The sequence below is a fragment of the Harmonia axyridis genome, chromosome 5, assembly GCF_914767665.1.
Source record: "Harmonia axyridis chromosome 5, icHarAxyr1.1, whole genome shotgun sequence".
NCBI classification, from domain to species: Eukaryota; Metazoa; Arthropoda; class Insecta; order Coleoptera; family Coccinellidae; genus Harmonia; species Harmonia axyridis.
In genome coordinates, this window is record NC_059505.1 from 24433431 (window position 1) to 24455439 (window position 22009).

The following is a 22009-nucleotide window of genomic DNA, read 5'->3' on the forward strand; positions in this document are numbered from 1 at the left end:
CGATAAAATGGACGTAGTGCGCGATACGTATTCCGCACAGAACCATTATTTTCGAAATGAAATTGCACTATTTGCAAGCGTTGTTCAGGCGTGAGCCTATTCATTATGAATTGCCGAACCAAACTGAGAATAAATAATTTGACAGCTGTTGTATCGGTCGCCATCTTGAACAGTAATGCCAACTTAAAGTTATATACCTCGAGAAAAAACACCCATTACAAATCGGAACCCTTTCAGGTTTGGGATTTAGTACTAAGCAAAAGAGGGGGGCGAGGGTTTGGGGTCGATGTTGGTTTGGTGAATTTGTTTTCAAAGATTCAGTTTGGAAGTGTGAAAAAATCCACACTTTTTCATGAAAAGTATTTCAGTAAGAAAAAATTTTTAGTATAATTATTTCTTATGGATTCAATTTTAATCCAATAGATGATTTAGGATAAGTGGAATGCAATAAACAATGAACCTGCTCAAATGAATTCTAATCAATAAATGATAAAATATATGAATTGAATTCAGGTTTCACATCCTTCTGCTGAATTTTGACTACATAACTAACGCTCGAACATTTCGTTTTTTTTTTCCTTGATATGATTGAATTGAACAGCCGGATGATGCGAATAAACAATTATTTTAAATTCGAATAGATGTTACGGATATTCACGATGCAAAGATATTTGAGATTAGTGAATTTGATGAAAAAAATCATTAGTGGAATTCGTTCGAATCAAAAAAAATATTTAATTCGTTCTTCCAGTAATCCAGAATTAAAGAAAAAGTAGATAGTGCCGCCCCCCATTTTTACGGCCCTTCTAGAGGGGCCCTGAAGTTTCAGGTTCCTAGCTCAGTTTCCATTTTAGAAAAAGATTGAAAATTGATTTTTTACTTTGAGAATCATTATTTAATTCGAATGTGTTCACGCCCAACACTACATAATTTGATATAAAAAATGAAGAATATTATAAAATAATGGAATGTCGTATGAAATAATAAACCCTCTTGTATGTATTTGTTATGAAGGATCAGTTGAAAATGATGAAATGAAATTTCTTATATTTTGCATTCCTTTCTGAGGAATCAACATTCTGATTAGAGAATTGAAAAAAAAATAATCCAGAACCCCAAGTGGCAATAAAATTCGGCAACGTAAAGCGAACGCCGACAATCCTGAAGAGTGCATGTGTTTTTTATAGCGTCAATAACTCGTAAACAGCACTATGAGGGGATCACGCCACATCTGGATATTTATGAGTATAATGTATGATACGGTCTTTGATGGTTTTTGATGTGAATAAATTTGTCGGTATTTCTTCCTGTTGTTGCTGTTTGAATGAAATCTCATTTTAATTTCTACACATGTAATTTTTGATCAAGCTTGAAATGCCGCCCTTGAATTTTGCCGCATAGGCGACCGGCTACCCTGCCTACCCATTAGCAACGGCCCTGCAATTACTCTGCCTCTTCGGGAACTGCCTTCTATTTTACCTGTTCCTGTTCTTCACCTCTAGTCCCAGCATTATTTTTAGTGGTTTCATTATAGAAATGAAATATGTGATTCAAACAAACCTTCAAATGCTTTGTCAATGAAAGAGTTCTATAATTTTATATTTTTGAATTAAGAATACCAGGAAGGAGCCTTTGCTATCGAATACAAGAGTGAAAGTGCGACCAAAGCGCACCACGGATGACTCATCGTTTTGTTTTGATTTTGAAAGTAGAATGTGGTACCTGCAGCAAATTTGGCTTTCATTTCGTTCATGTGATATATTCGCACTGGAACTGTATTGAATTAAAAGGAAAGTTTCAAAATTTGGTCGTGAACTACATACTTTTTACCTGCTCAATTCGCTGCAATAAGACAAGTTATAATTATCTTATATACATAAAGAATATAGTATTAATATTCACTTACATTCGGTACATTTTCCCAATGTATGATAATTCAGTGGCCCAATTAACGCGTTCACCGGCTTCATTTCGATAAATAAATTCATTGCCTAAACGTATTTTTTCATTATATTTACGTACACTTTTCGTTCAGTGATCGAGCTATCTTCAAAAAACAAAGACATTCTCTCCATCTCCATCGCATTGTTGAAGAATTATCATAGGATTACTAACCCTTTCTTTTAAACTTCATTTCATTATTATAAATTCTCATAAGGAAATCATGTTATTTTATTCATTGTCACCTGAATAAGAAGTAACACTGCTTGTATCTTGATATGCAAACAGTCGAATCATTCATAATATATTCTGGATAAACGAAGTGGCGCCCATTTAGTAGAAATCATTGGCAGAAAAAAAAATTTGGAAGATAAATAAACCCACGACCTAAATGTTCAGTGGCGAAAAACTATCGTTGGAAAATATGTGACTGAGAAAAAAAATACTTCACTATCCCTTCCTTCATCTTGAAAGATACACATGCGTCGTTTTTGAGAATTCCGGATAAAACATGGAAATACGGCAGCATAACTTGACCGTGAAGCCGCTCCTCAGAGGGGGGCGCCTGAAACGTCCGTTTTGCCATTTCACTGTTTCAGTCCCGACGGAAATGTATAATTTCTATTTTGCTCTGCCTTAAAAGCTTTCTTTATGCACACAAAAAAGTATTCTTTCAAACAACGAAGATGGTGAACTTTAATAACCATTTCATTATTTTTCACAGAAATGTTGTTTTCCTCGATATTGCAGAAGTTAATATTTTCAAGCAGTATGATATGGAAGGTGATAATTTATTCAATTCTGAATATAAAGGAAATCCTTTTCTGACTTTTATTAAATATTTCGTTATACTTCAGATTTCATTGCAAGAAATGAAATGTTAAGTTGTTTAATAAACCCTATTAATGGTACAGTTGAATGTAATACCAACTCGATTACCTATTAGGGATTGCAATAAAATTTGGAAAGTAGTATACCACAGTTGAAGTGAACACTAGCACCCCAAAAAATCTTTATGAACGTTTAGCCCCGATGCACACATCCGACATTTGCAGTTCCGACACCGTTGCTGTGTCGTACTTGCGGCCTGTGGTACAAAGAATCAAATGGGAGCATGCACACTACCCGCCGTGCCGTTGCGACGTCGTAACTGCCATCATGCGGGCTGTGGTACAAAGAATCAAATGGGAGCATGCACACTAGCGTACGACACCGCAACGTTGTCGCAACTGCAAATGTCGGATGTGTGCACCGGGGCTTAACGCCGTTTCCACTGCGATGATGTCATTATTTGAATAAAATAATTTATTAACGAAAATATCATGGTCGTGATGTCAAGTTGCATGCTGTAAGATTTTAATGAGTATTTGTTTGATAAAAGAGGAGTCACTTGAACATTGATGAAAAATTGACTCCAATGTGAGCAAGGTGTCCAGGGAAGGATCAGTGGACGAAGAAACATTGGTAGACGTCACACATAGGTCAATTTTAACGATCTACGCGGCCAAAAATATTTTCTCACTTTTATCATTTATATTCGTTATATATCGTTTCTATGCAGTATTATATGTTTGATTAAAGATTTTTTAATTAGTTCATCTCGTAGAATGTAAATAAAAAAACATTGGAATAGAAAAAAAAATCGTATTGGGATTCCGTAAATGAAAAGCTGTGATATTCAAAACAAATGTTGGATTTATGTCATTTCCACGTTGAGTGAAACAATTTCTCTGCAAAATAACATAAAAAATCCATATAGTATCTTTGTGTAGTAATAATATTTTTATTCAATTAAAGAGTCATCAACACGTAAATATACTAATTTTGCATTGAGGCTAAGTAAATTATATCAGAAATGAAGAATATTACCAGGGTTATCGAAATCCATCTTTTTCACTCCAAAAACTGACACCGGTAAAGAAATATTTATGTTCAAATTTGTTGTTGTTTCAAACTCTGTGATCTCGAAGAATTGATGGTGAAGTTCCAACTATCTGTGCACGCTCAGGATGTACCTGGGGTGGTTAAAATGAGTGATTTAGGATTACCTGGAATGTTTTCTAATTAACGATAATTTTCTTTAAATGATTATCGTTAGTTTTTAAAATCCAATTTTTGCCGCGTAGATGGTTAAAATTGATCTATGTGCGTCATATGCCCTGGCTTAAGAATCTAAGGGACTGGTTTAATTGTAGTAATTTTCAACTGCAGTCAACAAAGTCCAGATTGCTGTGATGATAGCAAACCTCCGGTGGGAGATGCACTGCAAGAAAAAATGTGAACTCAAAGTTGTTCATAATGGAACACTAGTTTGTGAGATATTTGAGTCTTGTAAATTGTATCCCGGCTTTCGAGGTTTATTTAGAACGAATGAAATTCTTATGGATATTTACCCAATTTCATGAAGTTATATCGAACTAGTAGAACAAGAGATACTTGAACTTGCAGGTTCACAACATTGAACGTACCTATTTCAGAATAAGCTAAAATGCTCGCTAAAATGTGTATGGGTTCATCCAGTGAAACGCAATATTTGGTAGGTACTCTGTTAGTGTAAACTTGGTGAGAACCTAGATCTTAAAAAATGTTTACGCGCCGGTAATAGTTCAATCAGAATTCCTACATCAAGTTTCAGTCAGGAATTTACTAGAGAAATATGAAATATTGAGGTCTGAGGAATTTCACATTGGCATGAATTTCCGAAGGACAATCTGTCCCAAATTGGATTTTTGGATTGATTTTGCGAGAAGTTTTTGAATCAGAGAATAACAATTTTTTGTCTCGACGCGATTTAATGGAGAGCTTCTACCTCAGGTAGGAGAAAAGAAAGCCTTGTGTAGGTGTTTTATACAGAGTGTCCCGTAAAGACCACGTCAAACCGAGGGAGAAGGTAGATCAAAGAATAACCCACCTGCTATGACAAAATTCCCATTATGAAAGTTTTACCGTTTTCGAGATATTTTTTTTGTTTGAAAATAATGAATTTTTGCCCCTTTCAATAGTTTTGCCCTTACGGTTGGTACAATTCTACATCTTTCTGGTTAATATTTTCAGTAAAATATTGATGAAGAATGATTTTAACCATTACATTAAAAACATCCTCCGAACATTTTGATGTGGGGGTATGAGAAATATTTTTATTGGAAATTCTGGTAGTGGATTATTTTGTTCATGAAGTTTAGCCCATCGTAGTGGAAAAAAAATGTACCGAGCTGCTGCTGCACATTACACCAATAAATTGTCTATTTTATAGTGATTTCAAAGAGGTATCACACAAGTAATTTGTTATTCGAAGAAAAAAGATATGGTAATATTTTCGCAAGTAAACAATTGCCATTGTTCACTAAGTAATGCAACATCGAAGATTTCTTAACAAAATTGACAAACTTGATATTGTCAGAAACGTACCAATTTCGATAAAAACAGCCATATCTTTTCTCTTTGAATAACAAATGACTTGTGTGATAAAAAGATTTTTCTGAGTTGTTATCTAGGCAACAAAATGACAATAAAAATACCAACCTGTGATGGACCACAGTTAGAAACTAGGAATTCGGTTATAAAATTTAAAAAATTCAAAAACACGAATAAAACAACCATACATAGGAAAGGTGATTACAAAATGGTGGTTTTATGACGGAGCAGCAGAATTATAAGTTTACAGAAGAATTGACAAACTTGATTTTGTCAGAAACGTACCAATTTGGATAAAAACAGCTATATCTTTTTTCTTTGAATAACAAATAAGTTGTGTGATACCTCTTTGAAATCACTATAAATTATACAATTTATTGGTGTAATGTGCAGCAGTAGCTCGGTACATTTTTTTTCCACTACGATGGGCTAAACTTCATGAACAAAATAATCCACTACCAGAATTTCCAATAAAAATATTTCTCATAGTTCGGAGGATGTTTTTAATGTAATGGTTGAAATCATTCTTCAGCAATATTTTACTGAAAAAATTAACCAAAAAAGGTGTAAAATTGTACCAACCGTTAGGACAAAACTATTGAAAGGGGCAAAAATTCATTATTTCAAAAAAAAAAAAATTCTCGAAAGCGGTAAGACTTTTATAATGGGAATTTTGTCATAGCAGGTGGGTTATCCTTTGATCTACATTCTGCCTCGCTTTGACGTGGTCTTTACGGGACACCCTGTATAGAAAAGTACTAGTTGAACTCATACGATCGCAATATCCCTTCCTTTAATCGAGAATATCACCTATCAAGCTTTTGGAATATATAAAATGAAAAATGAGAAAAATAGTTATGTAGAGAACAATGAATATGTAATTCGCAAATAAATTGGCTCGATGTTTTATTGAAGCGGCTTCCGAATTTGCGTCATGAGTTTGTCTGGATTAAGGTTAATACACCATAATCCAGACAAACTCATTCATATTTAATTAGAAAGTAGCAACGAGATTACACAAACAACTAAAACAAACAGGAATTCTATCCGCTACCTTGAAGTCGATCAATACTAAACAATTTTTGGTCTAATTTCATGAAAACAAAGATGCTTCGAATATTTTCGGAGAAATAGTTTCACACAATTTGAACAGTAGTAATTATTTTGAAGGAAGCATTGAATATGTCTACATATAAAATGAAATCATTCCTTTCAATTCGTTCAATATGATTTGAAATAGATGATTTTTTTATGCAATGATAATATTTATGAAATTCTGTTAATTTGATGGTTTAGGCCTTGTTATCACTATACCTGTACTGCTTCAATAACAGAAATAAGGATGATAACAAAACAATGAAATACTGGAAATAGGTGAAAGGCACAAATACAAATAATCAATAATTTACATTTCTGTTATTTTATGCAATAAAGCATAGATATTTTATTTTTTTAGTAAAGGGGTTTATACCACGTGACGTTCCTCGTGATCTGCCAAAAATCAACTACTTCTGTCTCCTCAGCGTTTTTGAGATCTCACCACTTTTCAGTTCGAGTAAAGCAATCCTAAACGTTCCTCTGATTTACCTTCTTTTCTACCATATGCAAAAATTCCAAATACGTTTTTACGTCTATATTTTTCATTCTAGAAGAAACGCATTTTCAGTTTTCGACAAGACTTTTTGTATAATATTGTTATGTGAAAATTCATTCAAAAATAAAGGTTTGTTGAAAAAGTTGGAAAAGTTATATCATTCATATATTTATTATTCAAGAAAAAAACCATCGAATTCTTTTTTTTTTGCCATTTCAAGAAAAAATTTTTAAAAAAAGGCTTTCCGCAATGACGAACTGTTTAAAATGAATAATAGTGAAAACCTCATATAAATCGACGGTCTTTAGCGTAAAATGAAGCATACTAATTTTTGAACTGATCGCTGAAACGGTATAGACCCCATCCAAATAATAATCACTCTGATGAAGAATTCACATAATCTTCATTGAAATCTATCAAATAAATTTTTTATTTCATTATTACTTTCATAGTTTACATCGGCAACTCAGAAGTACTTTTTATGTCCACAAATATTTATCTGAATTTGCATGATATTTTCTTCAGAGTTTTCCATTCTGTAAATTGTTTTTTTTTGAGTGTTCTAGTTAGAGGGGCATTTTATTTCAATTTCTCTTTTCAACTGAACTCATCCCACAGCATCATCGCCATAATATTTTCTTGAAGATCTGGAAAAGACAAAATAAGTATACTACTAAAATTTTTATAAAGAAGATACGTTGTTCTATATATATGACACAATAATAATTTTTCCTACTAGCGTTCCAAAAGTATTACTTTCCACACGCATTGACGTTTGGAAAGTAGTACTTTTTCAAATTCGTGCGGAAAAAAACCCTGCTATTCACTTTCCGCGCATATGCGTGCAGAAAGTGAATAGCAAGGGTTTTTTCCGCGCGCAAAAAGAGTCGCATCAATCATAAAATTTTGGCATGTCTCTATGCGCCAATCATATAATTCAAACGTTTCTCTATGCGACTGAGCGCACAACAATATAACGTCATATAACGTCAGTCGCTATCAAAACGAAAACTATCCGTGAAAATGTTTCATTTACGCTAGTAGGAAAAATATCGTTCCTAACTCATGCGGAAAGTGTCTTTTCCGCACTCGACAGCTTAACCGAACTCCGCTTCGCGTCGTTCGGTCAACTGCAGTCTCTTGCGGAAAAGTATCACTTTCCACACTTGTTAGGAAAATAACTATTCAGATTGTCAACTTTGACATATAATAACTTAATTTGCTCTGATTCACAAAAATTCACTATTTTGAATCAGTTCGCTTCAATAAAGTTCTGCTTTACTTCTTCTTTTACCCGTCAATAATCTTACATATGTTTATAGGTACAATAAGTATTTCGATTGAAAACATTATTTATATTTGTATTTATTGTGTGAATAAATATTATAGTTATTATTATCACTTTCAACAGTTCCTAGTAGAGTGCTTAGTACTGGAAATATCGAATTACTTTCACAAAGGGCTTAGTATTCGCGAGTCTTTTGTGGATATCGGTGCTTAATGTTCGAAGCACTATTAGTTAGTGCTCCTCACAGCTCTGGATGATATACAGTTCGTTTTTGTGTTTTTGTGAAATAATACAATAAAACATGAAATTTTCTTGCTGAATTTCTCGAGATTGTAGCATCAGGAGTTCTTATCGATATACATATATTAACCGACAACAATGACATCAAATTATATCATACATTATATATCAATATATTATGTAATACACACAAGAGTTCACAGGTCTCATCATGAATAATGAGCTCTCAAACAAGTTTCAGTTATTTCCTTATTATCATAATAAAATATTATATCATAATATTATCATAATAAAATAATATTTTTCATTGAGATATAATTTCATAATGGAGTGCGTTCTTATGCCTACCTCTTTGTTCATACTATACTTTTTCATGTGATTATGCCTCAAAACTTAATAATCTATATCTTAGAGAAATAACTCACTCATTACGCTACTAGAGTAGTCTCCGATACGATCTTCTGTATCACTATTTTTCAACTTGATTCTGATTCTTTCGTATGATCGATTGAAAAATTCGATTCGATACATTTTTTCAATAAGGATATGACCGCCTAGTATTAAGAATTGAATCTACTGACGACATGAAATTGGGGGCTTTTCCATATATTTCAACAACAGAATTTGACTAATTACATGACCGACAAATTCGCGAGAACAAATATTTGATTATTTGTCCCGAGATCATTTGAAACGATAAGTTTCTTTGAATTTTGATATAATATATTATTTATTTAATAGCCGTTTGGCCAATATTGCGAAAAATGGTATAGTGAACAGTAAGAAAATGAAATTACTTTGGATTACATTCCTTAGTTACTTGGTGAGTACTTACTATTATATCGGAATTTCAGCATTTAATTTCTCTAAATTTAAGATAATTTATCGATAATTAATAATTAGTTATCGATAGTTAATAATTCGTTACAATTTTGATATTGTTTAATAATGAATGAAAGCAATTCAGCTCACGAGCTAGTGGAAGTTCTTTTTTGTACAAACATAATCACTTGAAGGATACAATGAAGTTCAAACAAATTTTTTCGTATCATACTTTTTATTCATAATACAAAATTATAAAAAATTCAGAAAAAATTAAAAATTTCAGCGAAATCGAATGAAATTTGAGTTCCAAATTTTAGATAATATCTCAATCCACACATATTTTCAGTTGAATCACAAACATATTCTTTCTTGTGTAAGCAGTCTTTGGGTATTTCCATAATTTTCTAGTCGGACTCTGACCCATAAGATTCAATAATCCCCTTAGTACTATCATTTTTATTCCATCGGACACTTTCTTAACAATCGACATTTGTATCAAATCAGATATCTGAGACAATCCAGTGGTTTATAAACTCAGTTGACATATTCATTTGTTCGACTCTAATGAGGAAATCCATAAATCTTGTCGTCTACTGCCTTTTTTCATTCCTTCATTCAAACATTTGAGATATTCAATCTGAATTAGGATACATTTAAAATGCCATTGAAGTCGAGTTAGTTTTAACATCGATTATCTCTGTTATTCACATTGTTTCTCAACGGAACCGGAAGTTCCAGAATTCCCTTAGTATTTGTAAGGTACAATTTTGAAACCCCGAAAAGAGAATTTGAGGTGCTGTCAATTTACTAAAACCAGAAATTAATAAACATTATCGCAACATGTTTCGAATAAAATGATTTTTTGGCGATCTCTTTATTATTGAACAGCTGTCACCTAGATTTGAAGAATTCAACTCGAAAACAACAGTCTGACAGTTGAAGTTGAATGACCTGCAAAATGAAAATAAACAATTGAAACAAAAATTGAACTCGATTGAACATCAGCAAAAATCGGAAAGCTTACGTCTAATTGTTATTCCACAATCAAAGGACGAATATATTTCTGATGCCGTTCAAAATCTTCATGATGAAGAATTGAAAATAAAGAATTTACACTTTGATCAAGGTTTCAGAATGAATAATAAAGGTCAAATAATGTTATAGTCCAATTTACTTATGAAAATGATCGAGAGGTACTGAAGCATAAAACCTAGTCAACAAACGCAATATTTTTGCTGTCGAGGACTAAACGAACAAAATTATATCCTTTTGAATGCTTGCAAACGAAAATATGGAAGAGAGAAAGTTAGGACACGTAATGAAGTTGTCCCTATTTGTTCAAGAAGGAGATTCTAAAAAGTTGATGAGGTGCTTTTAATTGATGTTAATTTGAAAATCGGGATCGGGTGAACATGGTGTGTCTATTTTCTACTCTTGTGTGAAGGTTTTTGCTGAATTTGGGATAATACGCTAGTTGGATTTAGTCATTGCAAAGGTTTTTTCTTTAGTTGATTTAGTTTAAATTTCTTTACCATGAATATCGTGTTATTTGAATTATATATTTCATACTGTTTTTTATTAGTTTGCTGTCTCTCTTTAAGTAAATATACATAGAACTCCTGAGTGTCGGGAAGATTGGTCCTCATATAAATCTTCGCGTAACTTGATAAATTTAAGAATTAAAAAAGCTAAAATTGAATATTCAACTGCGTCGCTATCTAATCAGAATACTGGCCAGGTATGGAAACAACTGAAACAAAAAAATACTGCGAAGAAGGTCGGTGGTTATCTCAACCGAATTGAAGGATGCTAAAATGTTGAATGATTACTTCATGAAATTTATACCTAAAACAGTCGAGAACGCTTCACCTTACATGGTCGAATATTACGCGAATGGTCTGTTTTGCGAATTTTCTGAAAAGTAAATTTTGTCACTTATTGATGAATCTGTGCTAGTCGATTTAATCAAGGAAATGAAATCTCAATCCACTGGACTGGATGGAATAAATATTCAGATGATTTGTATGTGTTGCCGTTCATTCATAGGCACCTGCTTCATATTGTGAATTGTTTCATTCTTCCGAATTATTTCCCTGTCATTTTACCACAACCAAAACCGAACAATATGAAAGAGTGTGAGGATCTTAGGATAAGTGTACTTCCCACAATGTCCACTGTGTTTTGCAGATCCTTCGGTAGGAGAAAAGTGGTCCCTGTTGTTGAACATTTCGGCATTCCCGTTGGATTACACAGGCCAACAAAATGAAAAAAAAATTTGGTGCCAGAAATCTAACATCTGATTTTAGATGTTTTTAATGTGCTGATTCCAAAAATGCCACCAGATTTTTTCTATCCGCTCTAGTTTTTGAGATACACGTTACAGGTTAAATGATATATTTTTTTCTGATAAAGGACAACAAATAAAGAGATAAATATGTACTTAATCTTCAAAATAGAAATTTCCCAGAATCTAATTAGCCAAATGGATACCTGGAATTGTCCCTGACCCAATGTTCCTATACTAGGAACTACTCAGTACAATGCGCTCTTAATTACTTTTATACCTGTAATTGCCTATTACCCGATCCTTCTATACCTGCTTGGCTGTACCTGCTTTAGTATAGTTTTGAGTTTTCCCAAGTAAAGTTGTGCTATCATTTTGTGTAAATTTTGGTCGTTTTGTAGTATCAAGACACTAAACTGAAACAATGGCATCCACAAGCAGACGTATCTGTGTAAATCATCCCGATGTTTTTTGTTATGTGTGTGGTGAATACACTTTGAAAGAGAGCAGAAAAACGATTTCTGACTTTGTGAAAAGAGCTTATTTTGCCTATTTTGGCGTTCATTTAGGAGATCAAGATAAATCTTGGGCCCCACATTTCATATGTAAAACATGTGTTGAACATTTGCGACAGTAGACAACTGGAAAGAGGAAGTGCCTAAAGTTTGGTGTACCAATGGTTTGGAGAGAACCGCGGAACCATCATGATGACTGCTATTTTTGTCTCGTTAATATTAAAGGCATAAATAGAAACAATAGACACAAATGGTGCCTTTGGGACAGCAGAGCTAAAAATGAGCACTGGGTTAACAAAAATTGGCCTTCAAGAGATGTCATGATTCAAGGAATACAAAACGTGATCAACGAACCTTTGGTTTCAAGAGAAAAAATCTTACTTCCGCCCTTGCATATCAAGCTAGGCCTAATGAAGCAATTTGTGAAGGTCTTAAATCGAGATGGAAATTGTTTTGGATATTTGTCACGTAAATTTCCTGGCATTAGCACGGAAGAACTAAAACCTGGTATATTTGATGGTCCTCAAATAAGGCAACTTGTTAAAGATCCACAATTCACCACATCATTGAACGAGACTGAATCTAACGCTTGGAGTTCATTTGTTCAAGTAGTACAAAATTTTCTTGGCAATCATAAAGCAGAGAATTACGTAGAATTAATGGAAACTATGCTTTCAAATTTTAATATTCTCGGCTGTAACATGAGTATGAAAGTTCACTACCTCCACAGCCACCTAGATCGTTTTCCAGAAAACTTAGGTGATTGTAGTGAAGAACAGGGGGAAAGATTCCACCAGGATATTAAAACTATGGAAGATCGTTATCAAGGACGATGGGATAGCCACATGATGGCGGACTACTGCTGGAGCCTTCAGCGAGACTGCCCTAGTAAACTCCATTCTAGAAAATCGTATAAAAGAAAATTTTTATGTGATTAGTGACTAATGTAATTATGTAAATTTAGTTTTTGCAACAAATACTTAAATCCATGTGTCTTTGTTTTTTTTAACTGTCAATAGTAATATTATATATTATAACAGTTATAACGTAAATTATATACACAATTTTTTTGAAAATCTCAAAAACTAGATCTGATAGACAAAATCTGAGAACTTTTTTACATTCTGCATCCAAAAATTACTCAGGAATAGTTAAAAAATCGCAGGCACCAAAATGTGTGTTGGCCTGTGTGATCTATAGCACTTTTTATGGTTTGAACCAGCCTGCCGAGTATACACCAAAATCTTTTTAAACAAAAGTTGTGGATTTCATATTGGCTTGGTGATTTCGAATTGTGTGCGATCTTCAATATTTTATGAAATTCTTCTATAGAAACTGCGTTATGCGGAATGTATTCTATTGTCTCACAGAATTTCTCTTCACTTCTTATCCAATTGAACTGGGAGTTGTGAGGGGTCAGTGTAGCCAGTTGATCAGTCCAAAAATTCTCAATATCCTCGACGCTTGGATAACTTCCTAGAGTAGCTGACATATTATCGTTTAACATTCTATAGAATTTCCTTTCGTAGTTTTCAGAAATCATATTATTCTGTTTTTTTTTCTATAGCTCTTCTCAGACCTTCCGAGTACACATTAAGTTTGGGTGAGCCTCCCAATATCTTGTCGGATGCTATGAACTTTGTCTTCTATCTTTTTTTGCCAATGTAGTTAATTTTGTTGTTTTTGGCTTAACACCTAACACTGTTTCTATTGGGAAAGCTGCACAGTGGATGACAAGGTGCAATGATTCGAGATTTTGCTAGTCAGGAAGAAACTTGGGTATAATTTCCTTGTTGATCATGACCAGAAGATGAGATAGTTTCTTGGATGTTCTCAATCTTGGCCAAATCGGTCGTCTCAATGGATCTGTGCCCCCAAAATCTATGACGCATCTATTCATTGAGGCAGATTATCACTCCAGTAGTTCTCTTTGGTTTTCTTCTGGATTTTTGACGCATGCAGAATATATATTTCGTCGTTGCGCATCTCTTATTGATATCACATCTGCGTTGTTTTGTTCCTCAGAGTTCATTTGTGCATTGATGTTGTGTTGGTTTTCAGCACAATCGTTTTCTTCAATTGTGGTTTCGTTGTTAGTGAAGCCTCAGTTGGACTTCATTTTTGTGGTGTCTCTCATCGGGTACAAGTTTATTTATCAATATTGGTTGGTATTGGTTTGGTTCTTCAGGGTTCATTTGAGTGTTGATGTTCTGCTGGTTTTCATCACAATGGTGGTTCTCTTCAAATGTCGCTTTGTTGTTAATGAGGTTCTCGTTCTGTAGCCTCATTTGCACAGAGAAGGCGAAAGAAAAAATTAGCTAACCCTCATATACATTTACTAACCAGTTTATAAATAAAAGTACGCAAATACCATATATTTCAATCAGAAATGATGAACAATATAGATTTCAAAAATATGGAAACGAGTAATGTGAACAATATTCCAGAATTGAATTTTCAATACATAAATGTTTCAAAATTACCTGCATATGTTCCCTTCCTAATAACTCGGAGAGTATACAATAATGGCAATTACATTCAGAGAAGATGGAATGGAATAGAATAAAATATATCTTTATTTCTGGGTACACTACAGCAATAGCAAGAAGAAACAGTGTCAATACAGATATAAAATGTATGAGCTACATGTTATTGGATTCATTCATATCGTAGGGTTCTAAGTTAATTAATATTTCATAATATATTGCTTTTTTGAATTTTTTTGAGTTTGTTTCTTTACGTATGTGCATAGGCAATCTATTGAATATACTTGGACTATAATAATGTCAGTTTTTCTCAGTTATTGTGAGTTGGTGTGGATTTCTACTTTCGTTTCTGCTTGAATTTACATTATTGATGAGAAGTTGTTTATTTTGGAAAAATTCAAGCATTCCTGTGTGTACACTGCATAGATTGTGCGGATTTTATTGTCTCTAAATAAACCTCTACAAGATTCTCCATATTTGAGACCGAATATAATCCTCAGGACCTTCTTCTGAGTTGTGAAGATGTTGTTGATGTTTCTATTACATCCATAAAAAATCATTCCATATCTCATTCTCGATACAAAGTTGGCAAAATAGACTGTTTTCAATGACGTCTTGCTTAGGTATTTGGATAAAACCCTGATGGAACAGCATACTGAATTATGGTTGTTATTTAGAGTTTCTGTATGTTCTTTCCATGTTAGGTGTTCATCAAGTGTTATTCCTTAGAACTTGGTTGTTTTCTATAGCTTAGAGTTTGATTCTTTGATTCTAATTTCCTCTGCCTTGAATGATGAGTTCTGAAGCACATTATACTGGTTTTCTCTGCATTGAGTAACCACTGTTCTATCTTGACGAAAGTATTTGCTGTGTTAGTCAACAACTTTTGAAACAATACTTCTTGATCAACACTGTCGTATGACTTCGAGAGATCGAAAAAGAGTCCAAATATATTAATTTTCTCCTTCATTGTTTCCACGATTTTCTTGATGAACTGGAAAAGAGCAGTATTGTACTATACTGATATAATACCAAGTATTCTAAAACTGAACCAATTCCAGTGCAAAATAATGTCAGATATCGAACACGTGAACATAGGATATTCTCATTCTCAAGCTTCGAAATATCAACCGGCAAATATAAAAAAAAAACATATAAAGTTTGTACGACCTTATTTCCAATGTCGCAGTGTCCAACGATTACCGGAAAATGTCCCCAGCGGCGGTCGTCTTCCCAGCAGGAGAATTAATGTATCTTTTTCGAGACAGTCACGGAAAAATATCTTCACCGGCTTCATTCGCAGAATCCAGATTCCACCCTCAGGTTGTTCCAGGAGAATTACCAATCAAGGCGATGGTAGATTTAATTGTCGATAGTCACTCCAATGCAACCAATTACGCTGTTTAATAATTATAACATTTATTCAATTGAAGCTTACATCTACAATTAACTACATTCTTGAAATGGTGAATAAATGAGCATACTTACGAAGCAGAGTACGTCTGCTTGTGTGTAAGAATATATTCAACTCAGCATATAGTGAGATCAAAGATATAAAAAACCAATAAGTTAAACATGAACAAAAATTTCAAAAGTAAATACATAAAACTCAAGACTAAATACGAGCATATAAAATTACAAAATATAGAAATATAAAAGCATTATAAAATACATCGGAGCATACAACTGTCACATGATAAAAATCAAATATGTCGAAGCAGATAAAAGATGACAAAATACAAAATTACTCAAACAAGCACCCGATGAATGAGTGTGATTTAGGATGGAACATGTTGTGAGTTGCTTGATAATTGTTTCAATTTATAAGTGAGAACAAAGTCTTTCACTTTTAGTTCTCGATTATCTCGTGTATTTCAGAACGGGAAGCATGCCGAACATAAACTTTAAGTTTATTTTTAAATTTTCTAGGGTTAAGCTCACATTTTAGTGCTTCTGGTAGGCTGCTAAAAAGTTTGGGACCCAAATAATTATAGTTCCTTTGGCCGACCGACTTGTGCATGATTGGTATTACAATACCTACCTTGTGGCGGGTCTTATAGTTGTGACTGTAGGTGATTAATTCATTTTTGTACTTCAGTCTCCGAATATAGCAGGTTGCTAGGATAGACGTATCTCCTCTGCAGAATACATCTTAAAAAACGTCTTTGAATTACCTCAAGGGACCGCAGATGCGTTTTAGAGACTCCTCCCCAACCAATTATGCCGTAATTCGAGTGAGACTCTACCAAACTTTTGTACAAAATTATTGTTTGTTCTTTGTTTAATATATCAATTATCCCCTTGAACCTGTACAGAATACATCGTAGCTCTTTTACAAGATTTAATACTTGTTGGTCCATCTTAAGTGGTTGTCTATAGAATTATGCCGAGATATTTAACTTTTTCTGCAGGCTTGATGACGGCCATTCCGGATATTTCTATGTCATACTCTGGCAGGGTTATATTATAACTACTGAATGGTAGATAGGATATTTTCTCGAAATTTATTGATAGGAATCTATAGTCAAACCACTCCTTTATTTTGCTTAGGTCGTTTTCTAGCTTAATTTTTAGATTTTGTTTCGTATGCCGTTTCAATATTTGAAACTTAAAAATTATAAATCCTCAAATCCTTTTTTTAGAGGTTACTTCCAACCAAGTTATTTCTAATAACTTCCAAAAATCGCCAAAAATGTAACTTTAATGAATTCTTATCGTGGAGATTTTGAATCGATTTTCATCTCTTCCGCCGACTACAATTCTCAAACTGGATTCGCATCATCCTCTCGACCATATCAGTGAAGGAAACATCCCAACATGCTTTTTTATGAAAATTCGTGTTTTCATTACGTTCACTCGAATTCGGAAATTCGTCATTCGTCATAAAGGGGGTCAATTTATTGATAAAAAAATAATGACTTAAAATTTGATTGAAAACTCAGGCGAAAAGTAAATTAAACATACTTACTATCACTGGTTTTTATAACATCGGCCATTTTTTAACTAACAACATGTGTATCAAATTAGATTTCTTGAGCCAATCCAGTTTTTATGAATTTTACGTATCATCAGACGATAATTTGACTTATATCTATATATTTATAGAGGGTGTTCCATCGTAAACTGGATAAACATATGTGCATACAGGGTGTTTCATTGGAAAATTCAGATACGCTAACCTAGACGTGTCGAAAAAACCTAATATGATAGGCCTAATCAATTTCATAGTGAGATACAGGATGGTTTATGAATTCACCAATATTTTCAATTCCTTATAACTTTTGAACCACCCAGTATATTTGATTAATTTTCAAACCGATCAAAAAAAGCAGGTCCTTATTAGAAAAAAATGGGACTCTTCACAAGATGAGATATTGGATTTTGATGGAAATATTCTCGAAGAACAAACATTTTTCAATGGGGATCAATAGTTTTTAATGTCCTGCATGTCATTCACTCATCGAAAATTTCGGCCAAAATTTTAGTACAATTCCACTATTGTACTAAAATTTTGATCTCGAAATCGCTTAATACTCCTGAAACAAAAAATTACTGATTCTCGCAGATTTCTTATTGTTAAAGTGTGGTCTTGATTGCTGATAACTGTCTCTTTGTGACATCGGAGGTGCCATTAGCGTTATTATGTTTTCGAGAAAAACTGCAAACAATCGGCGATTTCTTTGATATAACTTCATTACAACACACGCAATGAGACATTTTAAAGTTTTCGAGATAAAATGCTTCCCTTTTAGATTTTTCGAAATACGAGTATACCTTTGTAAAGATGAATTAAAACTGATTATTGTGTGAAACTAACAGATTTATTGACTATACAGGATGTTCCGGGAACAATGCGACAAACAGATTCCACGAATAAAGTTCATCGTACCAAGAAGTTTCAATCGCCTGAGTGCCTTCGTTTGTGATAAAGAGGTTGATGTTCATCTTATGAGTAAAATTTCACAGTTCAATAACTCTTCAACGAATCGACCGAATGAGTTTTTGAAGTTTTGTTACCCTTTACTATCGCTTTTCTTCAATATTTCGGAAATCGAATAAATCAGATCTGGACTAGGAAAAGTTCAAACTTCCTATTTTCGAGATTATTTGATCACCTTGTAGGTGAACAATATGATTTTCTTTCGATTTTGTAACCGCAAAGAATTAATTCATAAAAAAAATTATGAATCTCTTTTTGGCACGGTCATACGGGGTATGATATATAATAATAAACATTCCTTTGAAAGTGAAATTTTCTTTAGTTCAATAACTCTTTAATAAATCCACCGAATAATTTCAATTTTTGAAGTTTTGTCACCCCTTTCTCAGATTCGGACTAGGAAAAGTTCAAACTTTTCCTATTTTCGTGATTATTGGATCACCCTGTAAGTGAACATTATGATTTTCTTTCGATTTCGTAACCACAAAGAATTAATTCATAATAAAAATTATGTATCTCTGTTTGGCACGGTCATACAGGGTGATAGATAATAAGAAACATTCCTTTAAGAGTGAAATTTTTTTTAGTTCAATAACTCTTTGATGATTGCACCGAATAATTTCAATTTTTGAAGTTTTGTCACCCTTTACTATCGACTACCTTCAATATTTCGGAAATCAAGTGAATCACATCCTGACTAGGAAAATTTTAGACTGTTTCTATTTCCGTGAATATTGGATCACCCTGTGCGTTAATATTATAATTTTATTCCATTTTCGTAACCACAAAGATTTAATTTATTATAAAAATTCTAAATCTCTGCCAGGCTTCAACATACAGGGTGATCAATAAACATTCCCTTAATATAAATAATTATATAGATAATAAAAAAAAATTTTGACGACATTGTGTACTCAAAGCTATGTGAGAAAAAGAGGTTTTATAACGAAGTTTTAACCAAATTACTCGAATTTTTATTTTATTACCAATTCGATTGTTCTTATCATATACTGGGTGTTCCAGAAATGGAGTTACGAAGGAAAATGAGTGATTCCTTGGATGATTTTAAAAATAAAAAGGCTCATAAACATGAGCCCGCAAACGCTTTGTTTTCGAAATACAAGGTGTTTCTTGTAGGCCTACTTTTTTATGCTTAATCAGTTTATCGACTCTTTATCAATCTTCGCTACAGAGTTGGTAAATAAGTACCAAAACTAATAATTAAATTATTCATCACAGCAACCTAACTGGATCTTTAGAATAATTTGGATTTTCCTGAGAATTACTGCTGTTTGAATTTTTTCATGAAACCAAAAAGAGTAGTGCTGAACCAGAGTTTCTTTTTAAATTGTTCTAAACGAACAGTGGTTCACAAGAAAAAAATTCTGGAGGAAAAAAGCGGGCACCCATCCAAAAAAAATTCACCCTGTGATTTGCATTCAAAATTAGGATATCACATGATGAGAACTTTAAATTGGAATATCCATACCAATTCAAGTTGAATAACTGGTAAAGGGAAGGTGCTATGAGAGAAAAACATGAACTTTAACTCCTGCATCTCAAAAACAAAACGTTTACACACTCATGTTATAGGACTTTTATTCTTGAAATGATCCGAGAAATATGTCATTTTCATTTGTACCTCCAATTTAGGAACACCGTGTAGATACATTCAATTCAAAACTGATGTCTTCACAATTAAATTGCTATTCGAATGAATTACAATAAATTGTAGAACACAGACCAGATAATTACCCCCAGTACCCCCCATTTCTACGCCCTTGCTTCTAGTTACCAAGAATGTTACTGTCCCCAAACTAGTAATTTTTGTTGAAGATTCCGTTTGCGGTTTAGACGGCCATCTCCATGAATTTTTGGCTTTATTATGCCGTTTCAGTTTTATTCCAGAAGTTTCATCATCTTGGACATCACGGTCTGGAATGCGGCCATGTTTTTCTGAATTCTTACCTCTTAACCCATTAGTGCATAAGGTTTACCGAACATATTAGAAGCAATATTTTTGGTTATCTAGGATTGGGATAGGACCTTAAAACATATTCAAAACACAAAAAACTAAAATCTCTATTGTGAAGGAAAATATAGACCGTCCCTTTTAGGGGACGTTATGATACAAGTCAGTAGGGTGAATGATATGCCCTAAAACAGTTTTGGGGTGTAAGCCCACATTGCATTTGGTACAAACAGAATTGGATTATTTCCACATGCGGCACATCTTCTGACCGTTGGGCAGTAATCAACGATGTAATTTCGTTCATCAAATCTGACCTGCTGTAGAGACTTCGGGGGCATTTTACCTTTCATTGATTTGACACCATAACTTTGCAATAAAATCAAACACAAATTCCTTCTGAAATTCAACAAACATCTGAAAACAGAATCATTGGGATGCAATTTTCTCATCAACAACCAGGCGTTAACAACGCTTACGTCAAACAGATAGACAAAGATAGGCCACCACCACTTGCGCTGTCTTATTCGAGTTCTATAATTTGCCTCTTCACTATTTTGAGGTGGAGTGATATAGATATCGGCAAAATCAACAACATCGTCCTCCAAAGCTGCTAGTAACTCATGTAGAAGCAAGCTGAAATAAAGGAAAATATTTAGGAAAAATAGCCATTATGCATAATGCCCCTTTAAAGGGAACTAATCTTGAGGAGCAGATTATTTCAAAAGTGATCATAATTTGCCTCGATTTCATATTGAATATGATTCTACAAAGATTTGTGAATTTTACGATATGATAGTTGTAGTTTTACATACTTTCAATTGTATTCTTATTACAGAAATACTCACCCTCCACTCCTTTCGCTGTACAGGATTAGATCCATCTTCCCGTTTATTTATCAACACTCGATAAAATACACTTGATTCACAGAACTAGACTTTACAATGAAGCAACAATACATTAACTGTGATCACTAGACCATTAGAAGTTGGGTGCGCTATCACATCCGTCCGCGAAAATTAAAAATATCTAAGTCCCTTTCAGGGGAAGCTAAGCACTAATAGGTTAAGGGGATTCTTTCCTGACCGATTTCTTTGTCGCCTTTTAAGAAGTATTTGACGCTATGACGATCGTTTGCTTCGGCGTCTTCTTCTTTAATTCTCCTGCCCCTTTATCGGAAATGGTCAGCCTCGGAAGAAAGACCGTTGATTTTTTCTTGTACGGATGATTTGAACTTCCTTTGTAATTGATCGGATAGAGGTCATTATGAAGCGCGCAAATTGGATAGCTCTTTTTATTCATGAGGCATTTCTGGCACATTCCTAGTCTGGAGCTACTGCATAGTGTTTTCACTATCACGCAAACTACAGCGGCATATTTGACGTCGTAAACAGAACATTTGTCTTTTCTCAGATAGACGAGGAAAAGGGAAGCAGGGGTGCATCTTTTTCTCTGGAGACTTTGATTGGGTGGAAGCCTTGTTTCCCTAAATCTAAATTGAAGGATTGATATC

At 33.6% G+C, this 22009-nt stretch overlaps 1 protein-coding gene and 1 long non-coding RNA gene across 3 annotated transcripts in view; one reads left to right on the top strand and one right to left on the bottom strand.

The window, feature by feature from the left end:
* Positions 1-3765: 3765 nt before the first annotated feature.
* LOC123681201 lies at positions 3766-9113 on the bottom strand. Of its 2 annotated transcripts, XR_006747654.1 has the most exons (3): positions 8903-9110; positions 7394-7596; positions 3766-4204 (listed from the first exon to the last, which is right to left on the bottom strand). It is a non-coding gene; the product is annotated as an uncharacterized LOC123681201 (long non-coding RNA). The 2 variants fall into 2 exon arrangements; XR_006747653.1 differs by lacking the exon at positions 3766-4204 and having other exon boundaries at positions 7506-7596; positions 8903-9113.
* A 70-nt stretch (positions 9114-9183) lies between these two features.
* LOC123680897 (dentin sialophosphoprotein-like) overlaps positions 9184-22009 on the top strand; it is a gene marked incomplete at its 3' end in the record, with an annotated part of 37313 nt that continues 24487 nt past the window's right edge. The window contains exon 1 of the mRNA XM_045619017.1: positions 9184-9300. Coding sequence (XP_045474973.1) covers positions 9265-9300 — 36 coding nt within the window. The remainder of the gene's footprint in view (positions 9301-22009) is intronic.